The sequence below is a fragment of the Tachysurus vachellii genome, chromosome 2, assembly GCF_030014155.1.
Source record: "Tachysurus vachellii isolate PV-2020 chromosome 2, HZAU_Pvac_v1, whole genome shotgun sequence".
In the NCBI taxonomy this organism is placed as follows: Eukaryota; Metazoa; Chordata; class Actinopteri; order Siluriformes; family Bagridae; genus Tachysurus; species Tachysurus vachellii.
The window spans coordinates 28,575,529-28,590,621 of record NC_083461.1 but is presented as its reverse complement, the minus strand read 5'-3'; the positions used below and the strand labels follow the sequence as shown (position 1 = coordinate 28,590,621).

The window sequence follows — 15,093 nt, the reverse complement described above, 5'->3', positions numbered from 1 at the left end:
GACACACACACAGACACACACACATAAGCTCAGAATTCTTTGTTGTCTGCTTGGCATCATGCGCTCTGTGCTTACAAGCCTCAGACCCTCGAAGGGCACTTCAGACGAGTGCGCACTATTTATTCCCGGACTTAATTCACTTACATTTAATCAAATGGGCTGAATAGGGAACAACGTTACACACAGAGACACACACACACAAATGTGATAGAGAAACTAAACACACTCAAAGTCAAAGGTTTTAGTGATTTTGATACTGTTGTGAGGGGAAAAAAGGAGGAACGGAGGAATAAAAACGAAATAATACTGAAAAATAAAATAAAACCGGAAAAGGAAAAAAAAATCCACACAAACAAACAGATTTAATTATTTATTTATTTATTTATTTTAGATATTTTGGAATCCCTGGTATTTTTAGAAATCATGAATGGTTCATAATACCTAGGATATTTATGACATACCCACTGTATGTTTTTGAGAGTGTTATATCACTTTACAAATATAAAGTGGAACCTGATATTCCTTAGCCGGTGTGTGAGGACTGTTTGCTAGTGATGCTAGCTGTGATAGTGTAGCGGCTATAATCCTCATTTAATTGAACTCCTGAGACTTTACAGCACGAGTATGTGTTTGACAGCAGCCGCGACACACGCACGTGTGTGTGTGTGTGTGTGTGTGTGTGTGTGTGTTTGAGGGACCCAGCTGCTCTCTGACTTTAATGAGCTCTTCTCACCGCTAACCTTAACGTCACTTGCTAACTGCCACATTTGAATATTTCTGATTAAGTCTGTTCTTCAGTTTTCACTTCCTGGTTTGTGTGATGTTTTAGAAGACGACTGTATTTGAATATCTGTGTTTTATAAATATATATATATATATATATATATATATATATATATATATATATATATATATATATATATACATAATACACATATATATATATATATATATATATATATATATATGTGTGTGTGTGTGTGTGTATATATGTGTGTGTGTGTGTGTATATATATATGTGCATATATATTTATATTATATATTATATTATATTATAATATATATATATATATTATAATATATATATTTGTGTTAAGGTGATGTGCAGTGATCTGTGGGTCTGTGATCTGGTATAACGAGATCTTCTAGGAGTGTTATTTTTCCTTAGATATTTATATTTAAAAAGAAATCTGTCATTGTTTAATGTAAATTCTAAAAAGGTCACTGACGGTTTTTATTATATCGACATGAAAAACAGAAGAATTTAATAGAGACGTAGAGGAATTTTTGAGAGAATTATTTTGATGTGGTGGTTGTGTGAAGATCAGAGCAGCTCTGGGAGGAAAAACTAACTTCCCTTGTTGTGGATGATGTACTGATGATAAAGGGATGATGAAGGTGTGTGTCGCGTGTGTATTGACCGAGCGGTTATGAATGGATCGACTGTCCCGTGTGAGTGAGAGAGAGTGTGTGTGAGTGTGTTACTGATCACCGTTTAGTGGAGTGTGTGGTTTTTCTCACAGACTGAATGGAGCTCGTTTGGCTCTTTAAAGAATCTCTGCTTGGTGAAGGTTGATCAATAAGACACATCCATCGTGCTGCTGCCGACCGAGCGTGCTCTCTGTGATGGATCACACACACACATACACACACACACACAGACTTTTCACCTCAACTTCTCACTCTTTTTTAATGTTCTGTTTGTCCATATTACAGCGCTGTTGAATTTTCCATTCTGATTGGTCAGGATTTTTGGAAGGAGTTTCCAGTGTCAATGACTGTTTGTTTAAAACTCTGTTAATGACTGTTTTAAAACTCTCACATTTACCTCATCCTCAAACTAGGCATGTTCAGGCTCAGGGCTTTGATTTTTCTTTTTTCTTTTTCCCATTCTTTGTGTTCTGTCATCATCATCATTATCATCATCATCATCATCATCACCATCTCTTTCTTTCTCTCTCTCTCTCTCTCTCTCTCTCTCTCTCTCTCTCTCTCTCTCTCTCTCTCTCTCAGTTGTTGGTCTATGTGGATGGACTCCACGGGAAATGGACGTTCTCTGAGATGCGAGCGATCTTCTCTCGCCGGTACCTCCTGCAGAACACGGCGCTGGAGATCTTTATGGCCAATCGGAGTAAGACGTTACAAATTATACTTTTATATATTTTTTAAAAACAACCTTTTTTTAGTATCCTGGTGTTTCATCCTGTCAGCATTCTGGAAATCGACATATGAGACATTTTCAATCAGTATAAGACATGAGGACTGTGACGACTTTATATCTTTGTCTCTTCACGATGAGGAGTAAATGTAATATATTTGTCACAGCTTTGTCATGTTTTTATTTGTTCTGGTATAAACACCTTCAGGTTGTGCTGTTCTCGAGAAATAATCCCACTCTGAGCTGGTGATATTGATCTGCTTCCTCACAGAACATTGTCTATCAGTCTAACGTTGGTGTTCTTGTCTTTTTCTCTCTTCAGCCTCGGTGATGTTTAACTTTTCTGATGCTGCTACAGTAAAGAAAGTGGTTCACGTGCTGCCTAGAGTCGGAGTCGGCACTAACTTCGGCCTTCCTCAGACCAGGTGTGTGTGTCTGTGTGTTAAAGCATGTGGGTGTGTGTGCCTGAGTGTATGTGTCTGTGTGTATGTGTGTGAGTGCGTGCGTGTGTGTGTTTGCGTGCGTGTGTGTGAGCGTGTTTGTATGTGTCTTTGTGTGTATCTGTGCATGATTGTGTGTGTGAGCATGCATGAGTGTTTGTGTGTGTTCTTGTGTGTGCATGAGTGTGTATGTGTCTTTCTGTGTGTGCATGTGTGTCAGTGTGTTTGTGTCTGTGTGTGTGTACGTGCATGTGTGTGTGCGTGTGTGTGTATGGCGTGCGCAAATGAGTACGTGTGTGTGTGTGCATGAGTGCATGTATACGTGCATGTGTGTGTGCCTGAGAGAGTGTGTGTGCATGTGTGTGTGTATGGCTTGCGCGAATGAGTATGTGCTTGTGTGTGTGTATGTGCGTGTGTATGTGTGTGTGTGCCTGAGAGTGTGTATGTGTTTTTGTGGGGTGGGTGTGTTGTTGATGAACCACCATCTAATTAGCTTCACACAAACACAATTCACATCATTTATTTATCTCCCTGACTGAGAAGTATATAGAGGGTGTACAACGCCTGCAGGGCAAAGTGAAGGCACACACACAAACACACACACACACACTCTCCAACTAAGCCACGTTTCTATACGGTTCTACACATGCGCATACACAAAGACACATACACACTCAGGCACGCACGCACACACACACACACACACACACACACACACACACACACACACACACACACACACACACACACACACTCCAACTAAGCCACAGTTCTACACATGCACATACACAAAGACACATACACACTCAGGCACACATGCACACACACACTCATCTGATAATAATAATAATGATATTAAATATTAATTTTTTTATTGTGTGTGTGTATGTTGACATTCTCATAACATTCCTCCATTCCTGGCTTTGTATTCCATCTTAACATTGCCATATTTTATTATCCAGAATATTCCCCTCCTGTTTCCATCTCCTTCCTCCAGCGTTCCTCGTCTTCTCTCACACTTCTCTGGAATGTTCTCTAATGTTTCTCTTAACATTCCACAAACATTCTCCAAGAAACTTTCCATTATTGTTCCTTTAAACAGTCCTCTGATATTCTCATATCGTTCCCATCAGACACCCCTTTAGGATTTTTCCAAAATATTCTTATCATTCCCTTCATATTAAAGACGAATTAAAGAATTATATTAAACGAAGAGTAAAAGAAGTAAATACCTTCTAGGTTTTTTCCTAAACATCTCCTGAAATGTATCTACTACGCTTCTAACCTTTTCCCCCCGAATATTTCTTAAGTTCTAAAGCTTTAATATTCTCCTAAATACCTTCTTTAAAAAAATTTTGGCTAATATTCTCCTAATGCTTTCTAAAAGTATTGATGTAATAAAACATTTTATGAAATTATTAAAAAAAAAAACTCAAATATATTTTAATTATAATTATATAAATTGAATTTAATGATAGAAATGTACATTTTTAATTTATACTTTTATATTTTATACTAATCTCAATCATAAATTATTTATAAGTATTAATTTTACATCAAGTTTTTATTCCTAGAACGAATCAAAATCCAACCAATTTCAAGCTTGGAATAAATATTTAAAAAAAATTATTTCCTGTTTTATCTATTATTTCTTTTATAATGTCATGAGAGAGGAAAAATATTTACCAATTTTTCTGTATTTATTATTTTTTATAATAAAATCATTTAAAAATGTTCCGATTTTTTTTAGAATTTCTTCTAGCATTTTCTAAATATTCCCCGATTGCTTATCCTTTTTAAATAATAAAAGAAATTCCATATTTCCATAACAATTTCATTAACAATCCTAGAACTTTTTTTAATATCTATAAAATTTTTCTACGGTTTTCTCTCAGTAAAGTTCTCCTAACATTCACGTTTTTAGTTGATTTTGTTTGTTTACATTCCCAGAACTCTCAGATCGAATTGATCACATGCCTTTGGCATTCCGGGCAGCACGGTTTTTTTTTTTCCCTTCCTTTTCTTCCCTAAATTTGATGTGAACGCTCCATCAGGCGTTAATGAGTGTAATCACACACTCTGGCAGTGATGAATTCTCTAATTTGGCTTTGTGTTAATGGGAAGTTGGGTCATTTATTTTGTGTCCATGACTGAGTAGCTCACACACACACCTAGTGTACTTTAAACTGTGGTGTGTGTCCATATGGTGGAATGTTTAATGTATATAAAGCAGATGCTCTTTAGTCACTGATCAAACACGAACCCAGTCTGTTTTTTTCAGCTCATTCTTTAATATCTAAGAGCCGATTTTATCCGAATGAGACACGTTCGGCGTTTAGATGTTCGTTACGGATTTCTGTAACCTCATTTCTATCCCGAACTCCATCTTAAAAAGACCAGGAAGAACAAACCTGGAAATGCTCAGCACTGGACAAAGGCAGATGAGTTTTTCTCACTTTTTTGTTCATCGTCGTGTTCATGCTTTGTATCTTTTTATTATCGTCTGGTCTTCGTAACTCTCCCCAAACTATATTTAACAACACTAATGCTTCTGTACGTCTGAGATACACCGTCTATGCTCAGAGCTCCTTTTGTTTGCAGAGATTTGCTTTAAAATATGATCTCAGCTGCTGGAGATTATTTCTAAACCTCAGTTTCTGGATTTGCTTTTTCCACAAGCAAACTTCTGAAATGAACCCAATTTGGAGTAAAAATCCAGTGCCTCAACTCTGGCAACCCTGTTTGTGTTTCCTAATCTTTGGATTAGCTGGTAAAGCTAGGAAAGCAGTAAGTTCTGATCTAAAAGCTTTCCTGCAGCAAGGACATGATTGTCAGGCTGATGTCTGAATTTCTGCATGATTAGTGATTAGAAAATTTAGATGGATGGATGGATGGATGGATGGATGGATGGGCGTGAGCCGGCATATTGTTTCGACATCAGGTGTGTTTCTGTCAGAGACCTCAGGAAAGGTGGATATTGTGACTGATGTGTGTTTCCCAGCCTGAGGTGTGGTTTGTGTGAGTTTAGTGTGCATCAGATTGCGTCATAAGGAACCTGGGAACCGGGATCTCTGACTAGTGAGCTAAGATCTAAGACTGTGGAGACTGTAAAACTCTAAATCTGGGTGTGTTTTAGGGAGGACATTTTGGTTTTAATGTTCTTATTTTTCTCTTCGGCACAGGCGGATTTCTCTTGCGACTCCTAAACAGCTGTTTAAAGCCTCTAACATGACTCAGCGCTGGCAGAAACGAGAAATCTCCAATTTCGAGTACCTCATGTTCCTCAACACCATCGCAGGTGATAACACACAAAAAATACACCAACTCACTCAAACACAAACACATTTAAAGCTTTTATTTAAACAATAGTTTCCACTGAGGTTCCTACTCCTTCTAAGACAGGTAAAAAACCTGGAAAAAAACAGGAAATAGAAAACCTGTGGAACGTGAAAGTATGAATCTGTTTGTCTGGACGGTTGATGGTTCTGTGACGTAGTGTTTACCTCATCTTCAGGACGCACATACAACGACCTGAACCAGTATCCTGTGTTTCCCTGGATCATCAGCAACTATGACAGCGAAGAGCTTGACCTCACACTGCCCAGCAACTACAGAGACCTGAGCAAGGTATACACACACACACACTCACACTCACTCACACACACACACTCATATGATCGACAGTCTTCTGATTTTGTGTCTGATTATATTTAGTGTTAGTGTTACAGACAGACTCAGGGAGACTGAGAGAGACACAGCATGAGAGAGAAAGAGACAGACTGAGGGAGACTGAGAGAGACACAGCATGAGAGAGAAAGAGACAGACTGAGAGAGTCACAGAGTGAGAGAGAAAGAGACAGACTGAGGGAGACTGTGAGAGAGAAAGAAACAGACTGAGGGAGAATGAGAGAGACAGTGAGAGAGAAAGAGACAGACTGAGGGAGACTGAGAGAGAGACAGAGTGAGAGAGAAAGAGACAGACTGAGGGAGACTGAGAGAGAGACAGAGTGAGAGAGAAAGAGACAGACTGAGGGAGACTGAGAGAGAGACATAGTGAGAGAAAAAGAAAGAGCCTGAAAGCATGAGAGACAGACAGATTAAAGAAGACACACAAATACAGATGAAAACAACTGATTGAGCAAGATTGGCAGATCATGAGAGAGAGAGAGAGAGAGAGAGAGAGAGAGAGAGAGAGAGAGAGAGAGATGGACTGAGACATATAGAGAGAGTGATAGTCTGAGCAAGGTATATGTGTGTGTGTGTGTGTCTCTGTGTGTTTGTGTTGTTGCTGCAGGCGTGTGTGTGTTTTGTGTCCTACACTCTGCACTCATCTTTTTCCCCCTCTACTCACTCTGGCCACTCTGTTTCCCTGAGGAGCCAATTAACACACACACACACACACACACACAGTTGGCTCTTATCTCCTTTACACCATCATTTGTGTGTGTGTGTGTGTGTATTTAGATGAGAACCGATTAGAACCGAACCCCCTTTTATCTCACATCGAAATATTAATTACATGCATTTCTAATATTATATCACCTCCTGTTTCCTGGTCATCAAAAATATTTTTTTTTTTAATCTCTTCTCACCTGCTTTTTTTGTTGCTGCTTTTTTTAATCTAGATCTCATCCTAACACCTCTCTAAGAGTGTATGTGTGATGCCCTTGTGTATGATCTTCTGCACATCCTGTATCTGCTGTCAGTTGGCTGCTTAACTATGTACTACTGAGTGTTGAGTACCAGATCCTGGGCTGAGATTATGGAACTATCAGTTTCCTCATTTGAGACCAGACCTGCATAATAATGCCATTGACTTCGGCTGCTGGTTTGCTGAGATCCCTGTTGATTGAGGAATTGTTTGCTCTTAAGCAGTTCTGTTATACTCTGTGTCAGTGAGTAAACTGTGTGTCAGTGAGTAAACTGTGTGTCAGTGAGTACACTTTGTCAGTGAGTAACCTGTGTGTCAGTGAGTAACCTGTGTGTCAGTGAGTAACCTGTGTGTCAGTGAGTAAACTGTGTGTCAGTGAGTAAACTGTGTCAGTGAGTAAACTGTGTGTCAGTGAGTAACCTGTGTGTCAGTGAGTAACCTGTGTGTCAGTGAGTACACTGTGTCAGTGAGTAAACTGTGTGTCAGTGAGTAACCTGTGTGTCAGTGAGTAACCTGTGTGTCAGTGAGTAAACTGTGTGTCAGTGAGTAAACTGTGTCAGTGAGTAAACTGTGTGTCAGTGAGTAAACTGTGTGTCAGTGAGTACACTGTGTCAGTGAGTAACCTGTGTGTCAGTGAGTAACCTGTGTGTCAGTGAGTATACTGTGTGTCAGTGAGTATACTGTGTGTCAGTGAGTAACCTGTGTGTCAGTTAGTACACTGTGTCAGTGAGTAAACTGTGTGTCAGTGAGTAAACTGTGTCAGTGAGTAAACTGTGTGTCAGTGAGTACACTGTGTCAGTGAGTAACCTGTGTGTCAGTGAGTACACTGTCAGTGAGTAAACAGTGTGTCAGTGAGTAAACAGTGTGTCAGTGAGTAACCTGTGTCAGTGAGTACACTGTGTCAGTGAGTAAACTGTGTGTCAGTGAGTAACCTGTGTGTTAGTGAGTACACTGTCAGTTAGTACACCGTGTCAGTGAGTAACCTGTGTGTCAGTGAGTACACTGTGTCAGTAAGTACACTGTGTCAGTGAGTAACCTGTGTGTCAGTGAGTAACCTATGTGTCAGTTAGTACACTGTGTCAGTTAGTGTACAGTGTGTTAATCAGTACACTCTGTGTCAGTAAGTACACTGTGTCAGTTAGTACGGTGTGTTAATCAGTACACTCTGTGTCAGTAAACACACTGTGTATCAGTGAGTATGTTGTATCAGTGCTGACTCAGCTAAGCGTTGCTCAATACTGTTTGTGCATTTACACACTGATCGATCTCCTCCTCCTCCAAAAGAATGCTCTTTACCCATCGAGCATTAGGTTGATATACTCTGTGTCAGTGAGTAAACTGTGTGTCAGTGAGTAAACTGTGTGTCAGTTAGTACACTGTGTCAGTGAGTAACCTGTGTCAGTAACCTGTGTGTCAGTGAGTACACTGTCAGTGAGTAAACAGTGTGTCAGTAAGTAAACAGTGTGTCAGTGAGTAACCTGTGTGTCAGTGAGTAACCTGTGTGTCAGGGAGTACACTGTGTGTCAGTGAGTAAACTGTGTGTCAGTGAGTAATCTGTGTGTCAGTGAGTACACTGTGTCAGTTAGTGTACACTGTGTCAGTTAGTACACTGTGTCAGAGTAACCTGTGTGTCAGTGAGTAACCTGTGTGTCAGTTAGTACACTGTGTCAGTTAGTGTACACTGTGTCAGTGAGTACACTGCATGTCAGTGAGTGACCTCTGTCAGTTAGTACACTGTGTCAGTTAGTGTACACTGTGTCAGTGAGTACACTGTGTGTCAGTAAGTACACTGTCAGTTAGTACACAGTGTATCAGTGAGTACAGTGTGTTAATCAGTACACTCTGTGTCAGTAAGTACACTGTGTCAGGTAGTACAGTGTGTTAATCAGTACACTCTGTGTCAGTAAGTACACTGTGTCAGTTAGTACAGTGTTAATCAGTACACTCTGTGTCAGTAAGTACAGTGTGTTAATCAGTACACTCTGTGTCAGTAAGCACACTGTGTATCAGTGAGTATGTTGTATCAGTGCTGACTCAGCTAAGCGTTGCTCAATACTGTTTGTGCATTTACACACTGATCGATCTCCTCCTCCTCCAAAAGAATGCTCTTTACGCATCGAGCATTAGGATGATGACTGAGCATCCCAGTGTATTTAAAGCACCCCACACACACTTTACCCCTTTCACCCCTCCCCACCAACCCACTCCATTCTCCAGTAACAGTGTGAGAGCATGCACTCTGTGTAATGGCGTTCAGGAGCAGGGGAATAAATCAGATCGGGGGAGCGCTAATGGAAGATAGACGAGTGCGGAGGCAGGCGAATGTACACTTACGCACTTTAGCAAGAACGCTAACGGGGCGATCCCTCACTGATTTATTGACCTGATGAGGAAGAAAATGAAGAATTTCTTCACAGAGATTACGAAAAGACCTTGTTTTTGTCATTGTTATTATGGATTTATTATTGTTAGCTTTAGCCTGTTAGCAGCAGCTATTCTTATTCAGTTTATGTGGATAAACAGACAAAAAATTATAATAACCACATGCTTCTTCTTCTTATTATTATTATTTTTATTTAATTTCTTATTTATTCTTATATATATTTATAAAAATATATTGCTGCATATATTTTATACATTTATTTATTTAGCAATATAGATTGCGTGAGTGAATGTGTGTGTGTGTGTGCCCTGCGATGGGTTGGCACTCCGTCCAGGGTGTATCCTGCCTTGATGCCCGATGACGCCTGAGATAGGCACAGGCTCCCCATGACCCAAGATAGTTCGGATAAGCGGTAGAAAATGAGTGAGTGAGAGAGAATTTTATTTAGTAAATTATGAAGTATTTATTTACATGTAATTTTTGTTTTTCAATTAGGGTGATTTATTAATTTTTGTTTATGTTTACGTGTATCTTATAACACAAGCTGTCTCTGTACTCTGTCAATCAGTCTTTCTCTCTGTCTCTCTTTCTCTTACACACATACGCACGCGCACACACACACACACACACACAGAATAAAGTCAGCATGCAATGGTTCTGCCTTCAGGATGTTTGTTGGGTTTGTGTTTGTGCTACATTTCATCCACTATGTACAAAAAATAAGTCCTCTCCCTCCCTTTTGGCCTCTCTCTTTCTTACACACACAGACACACACACACACACACACACACACACGTAAGTCTTGTCTCTCTTCTTTTAGTTTTGACAGCTTCGCTTCTGTGTTCAGTCAAACCTTCAGCCCTGAGGGAGTGAGTCAGAATCAGAGAGAGAATGAGGTAGAGATCCAGAGCAGTGTGTGTATGTGTGTGTGTATGTGTGTGCGTGTGTGTGTGCACGTAGGCATGCGTGTGTGTCTGGGTATCTCGGTCGTCGTTATTACAGCTGTTTTATTCACACCGTCAACACGAGTGCTCTCACTGTGACTAGCCAAGCGTACACTCATCTGTGTGTGTGTCGTCGCATGTTGTCGCAGCTTTGATGGAAACAGGTCATGCGTGACCTTTGACACGGCGAGTTGAAATTGCTGTAGACACGGTGTGGCGCGCCTCTGCGTCCCCGCAGGCCCAGAACCTCGCTCTATGAATTTATGTTCTTTCTGTCGTCCCCGGCTGACTGTCTTATCACGGCCTTTGACCTCTCTGTAAGCACAGACATGCACAGCTTCATACTAACTTCTCATGTATAAAACTACGCCAGCATTTGGCTAGTAGAACCTGATGAACCTGTTTAGTATGGCTGCGTGGTGGTGTATGTTCTGGGACAGTCAGAGGTGGCTCAATGAGCGCGGAGCTTAGGTTAAATTTATTCAGGCACAATGAAGGCGGGGCTTATTAAGACAATGGGATGGGGCTTAAATTACATTTAATCATTTGAAGTGAGGGTGGAGCTTAAATTACATTTAATCAGAACGAAAGAGGGCGGAGCTTGAGTTATATTTAATCAGACAGAAAGAGGGCGGGGCTTAAGTTATATTTAATCATATGCAAAGATGGTGGGGCTTAAGTTATATTTATTTAGACAGAAAGAGGGTGGAGCCTAAATTAATTTAATCAGACACAACAAGGGCGGAGCTTAAGTTACATTTCCACATGTCCACACACACACACATACACACACACACACACACACACACAAAATGGACATTAGCTTCATATCGGTGAGGAGAGAGATAGAGAGAGATGTGTGTGTGTTGAGGATAACAGGACATGAGACAGACTCAAGGGAACTTGGGGAGAGTGGAAAGACAGGTGAGGGGAAAATTAGTTGTCAGCAAGCGAGAGAAAGAGGACGAGGACATGTGAAAGGGACAGCTGAAGGAATCAGAAATGGTGGACAGTAGAATAAGAACGATGTATGAGATCTAAAAATGTAAACAAGGGGACAAGGCAGCGAACAGACAAACAAGGGACAGTGATAACAGACCAGGATACTAGGACTTGGACACAGGAAGTGGAAGAAGGAAGTGGACGGTAATGTTGTAGGAAAGGGAAGGGCACAGGGCAGATGGAAAACAGGACCTAGAGATAAGAGGAAAGGGCACATGTGAAGGGAATAGAGGAGAAGTGCACAGGAGTAAGAGCACAGAAATGAGGAGGCATAGGAAGTAAAACTTCAGGGACTGGAAAAGGGGATGAAGTGATGAAGGACAGTGCAAAAGGATCATGAAGGGAATAGGGAACAAGTGCACTTGGAAGGAAGACAGGGAAAGCAGACAGGATCCAAAAAAAGGAGGAGAAGGGAATAGGACATAGTAGACACATGGATAGGGCACATGGGAAGAGGGGAATGAGGACGAGACGGGGCGAGGCAGATTTACAGCTCTGTCACCCTCCAGAGTCCCATCAGAGACACGCTGCTAATTTAGGGGAGAAAACAATATGGAGGACTCTTGAGGCATCTCTCCCTCTCTCTCTCTTTCTCTCTCCCTCTCCCTCTCTCTCCCTCTCTCATACACACACGGTGTGTGACAGCGACGTTTTTTATCCCTCACGCCCTTTTCTTTCCGTAATGAGGGCGCTGTTATTGCCCCAATAAATCAGCCGGATCTCTGTAATGTTTAATTCAGCGTGTGTGTTCAGCTAGCGGGAGTATGCTCACTGTGTCTTTGTCAGACACACACACACACACACACACACACACACACACACACCCCCACAAGCTTCATCTCGAAGCCGCCGTCTGTAGCCTATTACATCTAAATGACTGTAATCTGTTTGAGATCATAAATCCTCCATTAACGAAGATTTAATTAACACACAGTGGATTAGAATTAGCCTTTTATGGTTCAATCTGATAGCGTGTTGCCTGCGTGTGCACACACACACACAATAGAATCTGTGTTTTATAGCTGTATGCTAATCGATATGGGGCTGAATGATTGATCAGCTCTTCATGACACGGCGAACAGAGCGAGCAGATCGATCCATCTGCATCCCTCGCTCATTTTAAGGAAGGCCATCATTCCATTAGATCAAAGACGAGTGTGTGTGTCTGTGTGTGTGAGTGTGTGTGTGTAGGTCAGGAGTGCTCACTAGAGGGAAGTAATAAAGATCGAGCAGTACAATAAGCCGCTTTATAAACGAGAATTTAAATAATGGCTGCAGGATGTATCGGCGTTTGCGGATCGATGCAGCATTAATGCAAGAGCGCTCGATGGCCTGATGGATTTTATTGCGGCTTTATGGAGAATTAGCTCCACACGCGCCACTCGGTTATTTGTGTCAGTCAGCTGCAGGGGGATTTTTATACAGAGCCGTGAAAGCGAGCACCGTTAAATCAGAATAACATCATCTAAAATTCATGTGGAAGCAGCGTGAGGTTTTGGGGTGCGGCGAATGAACACTTTCTCTCTGCTCTGCTTCCTTTAACACATACTACAGAGAACACAGAGCTAGACAATAGGCTGTGTAGTGTACATCAGTACCACATATATACACATCAATACCACATATATACATCAATACCACATACAGTATATGCATCAATACCACATATATACTTATACAATAAAGATCACATCTGAGCAAAGGTTCAAGACCTAGGGGACGAAGGGAACAAGGGAAAGGGACAAAAAGTGTACTTGGGATATTGGAACAGGGAGGGAACAAGTGTGAAGTGAGGGAGTATAAAAGAAGGGGTTAGGAGGATGAGGAGAAAGGGCACGAGGAAGGAAATAGGGAATGAGGAGAATGTAGGAGAAAGGAAATAAGGGACAGGATGGTGGAGGAAGAAAGTAAAAATAAGGGGTTTGGGAACGAAAGCAGGAATGGGGAGTGGGAGGAAGTGGGAAAGGGAAAGGGATAAGACAGGAAGTGGAAACGGAAAAAGAGGAATGGTAGGGAACAAGTTGAGACCAGGTGAAAGAGAGCACATTTGTGGGGAAGAGTGGAAGGGTTTAGGGTGTAGGGGGCAAATAACTAACACTCTAATGCACTTTAAATGAACAATCTTGTAATGTCTCTCTCTCTTTCTCTCTCTCTCTCTCACTCTCTCACTCTCTCTCTCAGCCAATTGGAGCCCTGAACCCAAAGAGAGCTGCTTTCTTCTCCGAACGCTATGAATCCTGGGAGGATGACCAGGTCCCCAAATTCCACTACGGCACACACTATTCCACGGCCAGCTTCACCATGATGTGGCTGCTGAGAATCGTGAGTTTTACACACACACACAAACAGCTCTCTGTTTCATGTCCTGCACTCCACACTGCCTTCCCATTAAACCCATTGTTTTACTTTTATGGTACCATTTTTCCATTTTAGCTCTAATGGTTAAAGCTGATGATGTGCAATTAGCATGAAAATATTTACAATGTTATTACGTACATTATCCTTCTGTTCCTATTGCACATTTTTACACACGATCATAACGCTTCAGATCATCCACATCCGCTGTGATGTGTGTTTTTTTAAAGGCTGTGTTCATTTTATGATTTGTACCAAGCCATATGACAGCTAATTGTCGTGGATAATTGTATGTGTGTGTGTGTTTGTGTTTGTGTGTGTCGGAGTGATTTATGCCGTGGTGAATTATAGGCCTTATCTCCATGCTAACAAATGCGCTATGCATTTTTCATTTCTCTCTCCGCATCTTGCACACAAAGGGCCGAGACTGCAGAGCTGTCTGTGTTTCTATAGGATAAAATTATACAAAGAAAAAAAACCCATGCAAAGTTTTCCACAAGACCCATTCTAATTATTCATTATTATATATTCATGGCACAGATCCTGTGTTTACACTGCGGAAAATAATCCGAATCCTGGCCAAATGTGCTGTTTTTTTTTATTATCTACATTTCTAGATATTTTAACCCAATCTTAAAATCACCTTGTTTAATTATGTCAGATAGATTTCTTTCCTTTAAGAATAAATTTCTAAAATCAGATCACAACGGTCCCCGTAAAGAGCTCTCTGACATGATTGGCAAGGAATGCCGGGAACGTGCTACAGGGAATGTTACAGGATCATTTGAAAAACAGTCAGGGGATATAAAAAGAAAAGAACCAGTAAAGTGAGGAGAACTTTACGGAGCGTATTAGAAATATATCGGAGAGATATTAAAGGAACGGTTTATAAAGGATTGTTAGGGTCATGTTACAGGAACGTTGAAGGAGCGATACGGGATTATCGGGAATTTTAACGGAGTATTATGGAAAATTATAATGTAATCTAGTCGGTCAACGAGTGAGGAATATTTACTAAATGCTAGAAGAATGTTTAAGGAATAGACAGGAATACAGAATAGTTTAAGGAATGTCAGAGATGTTAGGAGTGTTTGGGATTGATGGATATTTGGGAATGCTGTTTGCTTTCATGCGTTTTATAAACATTTCTGAAAATGGAC

At 40.8% G+C, this 15,093-nt stretch overlaps 1 protein-coding gene across 2 annotated transcripts in view; it reads left to right on the top strand.

Moving 5' to 3' along the window:
- lrba (LPS-responsive vesicle trafficking, beach and anchor containing) overlaps positions 1-15,093 on the top strand; it is a 167,748-nt gene that overhangs the window by 117,287 nt on the left and 35,368 nt on the right. For both annotated transcript variants that reach the window (XM_060864169.1, XM_060864168.1), the window contains exons 41-45: positions 2,014-2,131; positions 2,481-2,583; positions 5,781-5,896; positions 6,113-6,225; positions 13,760-13,900. In XM_060864169.1, coding sequence (XP_060720152.1) covers positions 2,014-2,131; positions 2,481-2,583; positions 5,781-5,896; positions 6,113-6,225; positions 13,760-13,900 — 591 coding nt within the window. The remainder of the gene's footprint in view (positions 1-2,013; positions 2,132-2,480; positions 2,584-5,780; positions 5,897-6,112; positions 6,226-13,759; positions 13,901-15,093) is intronic.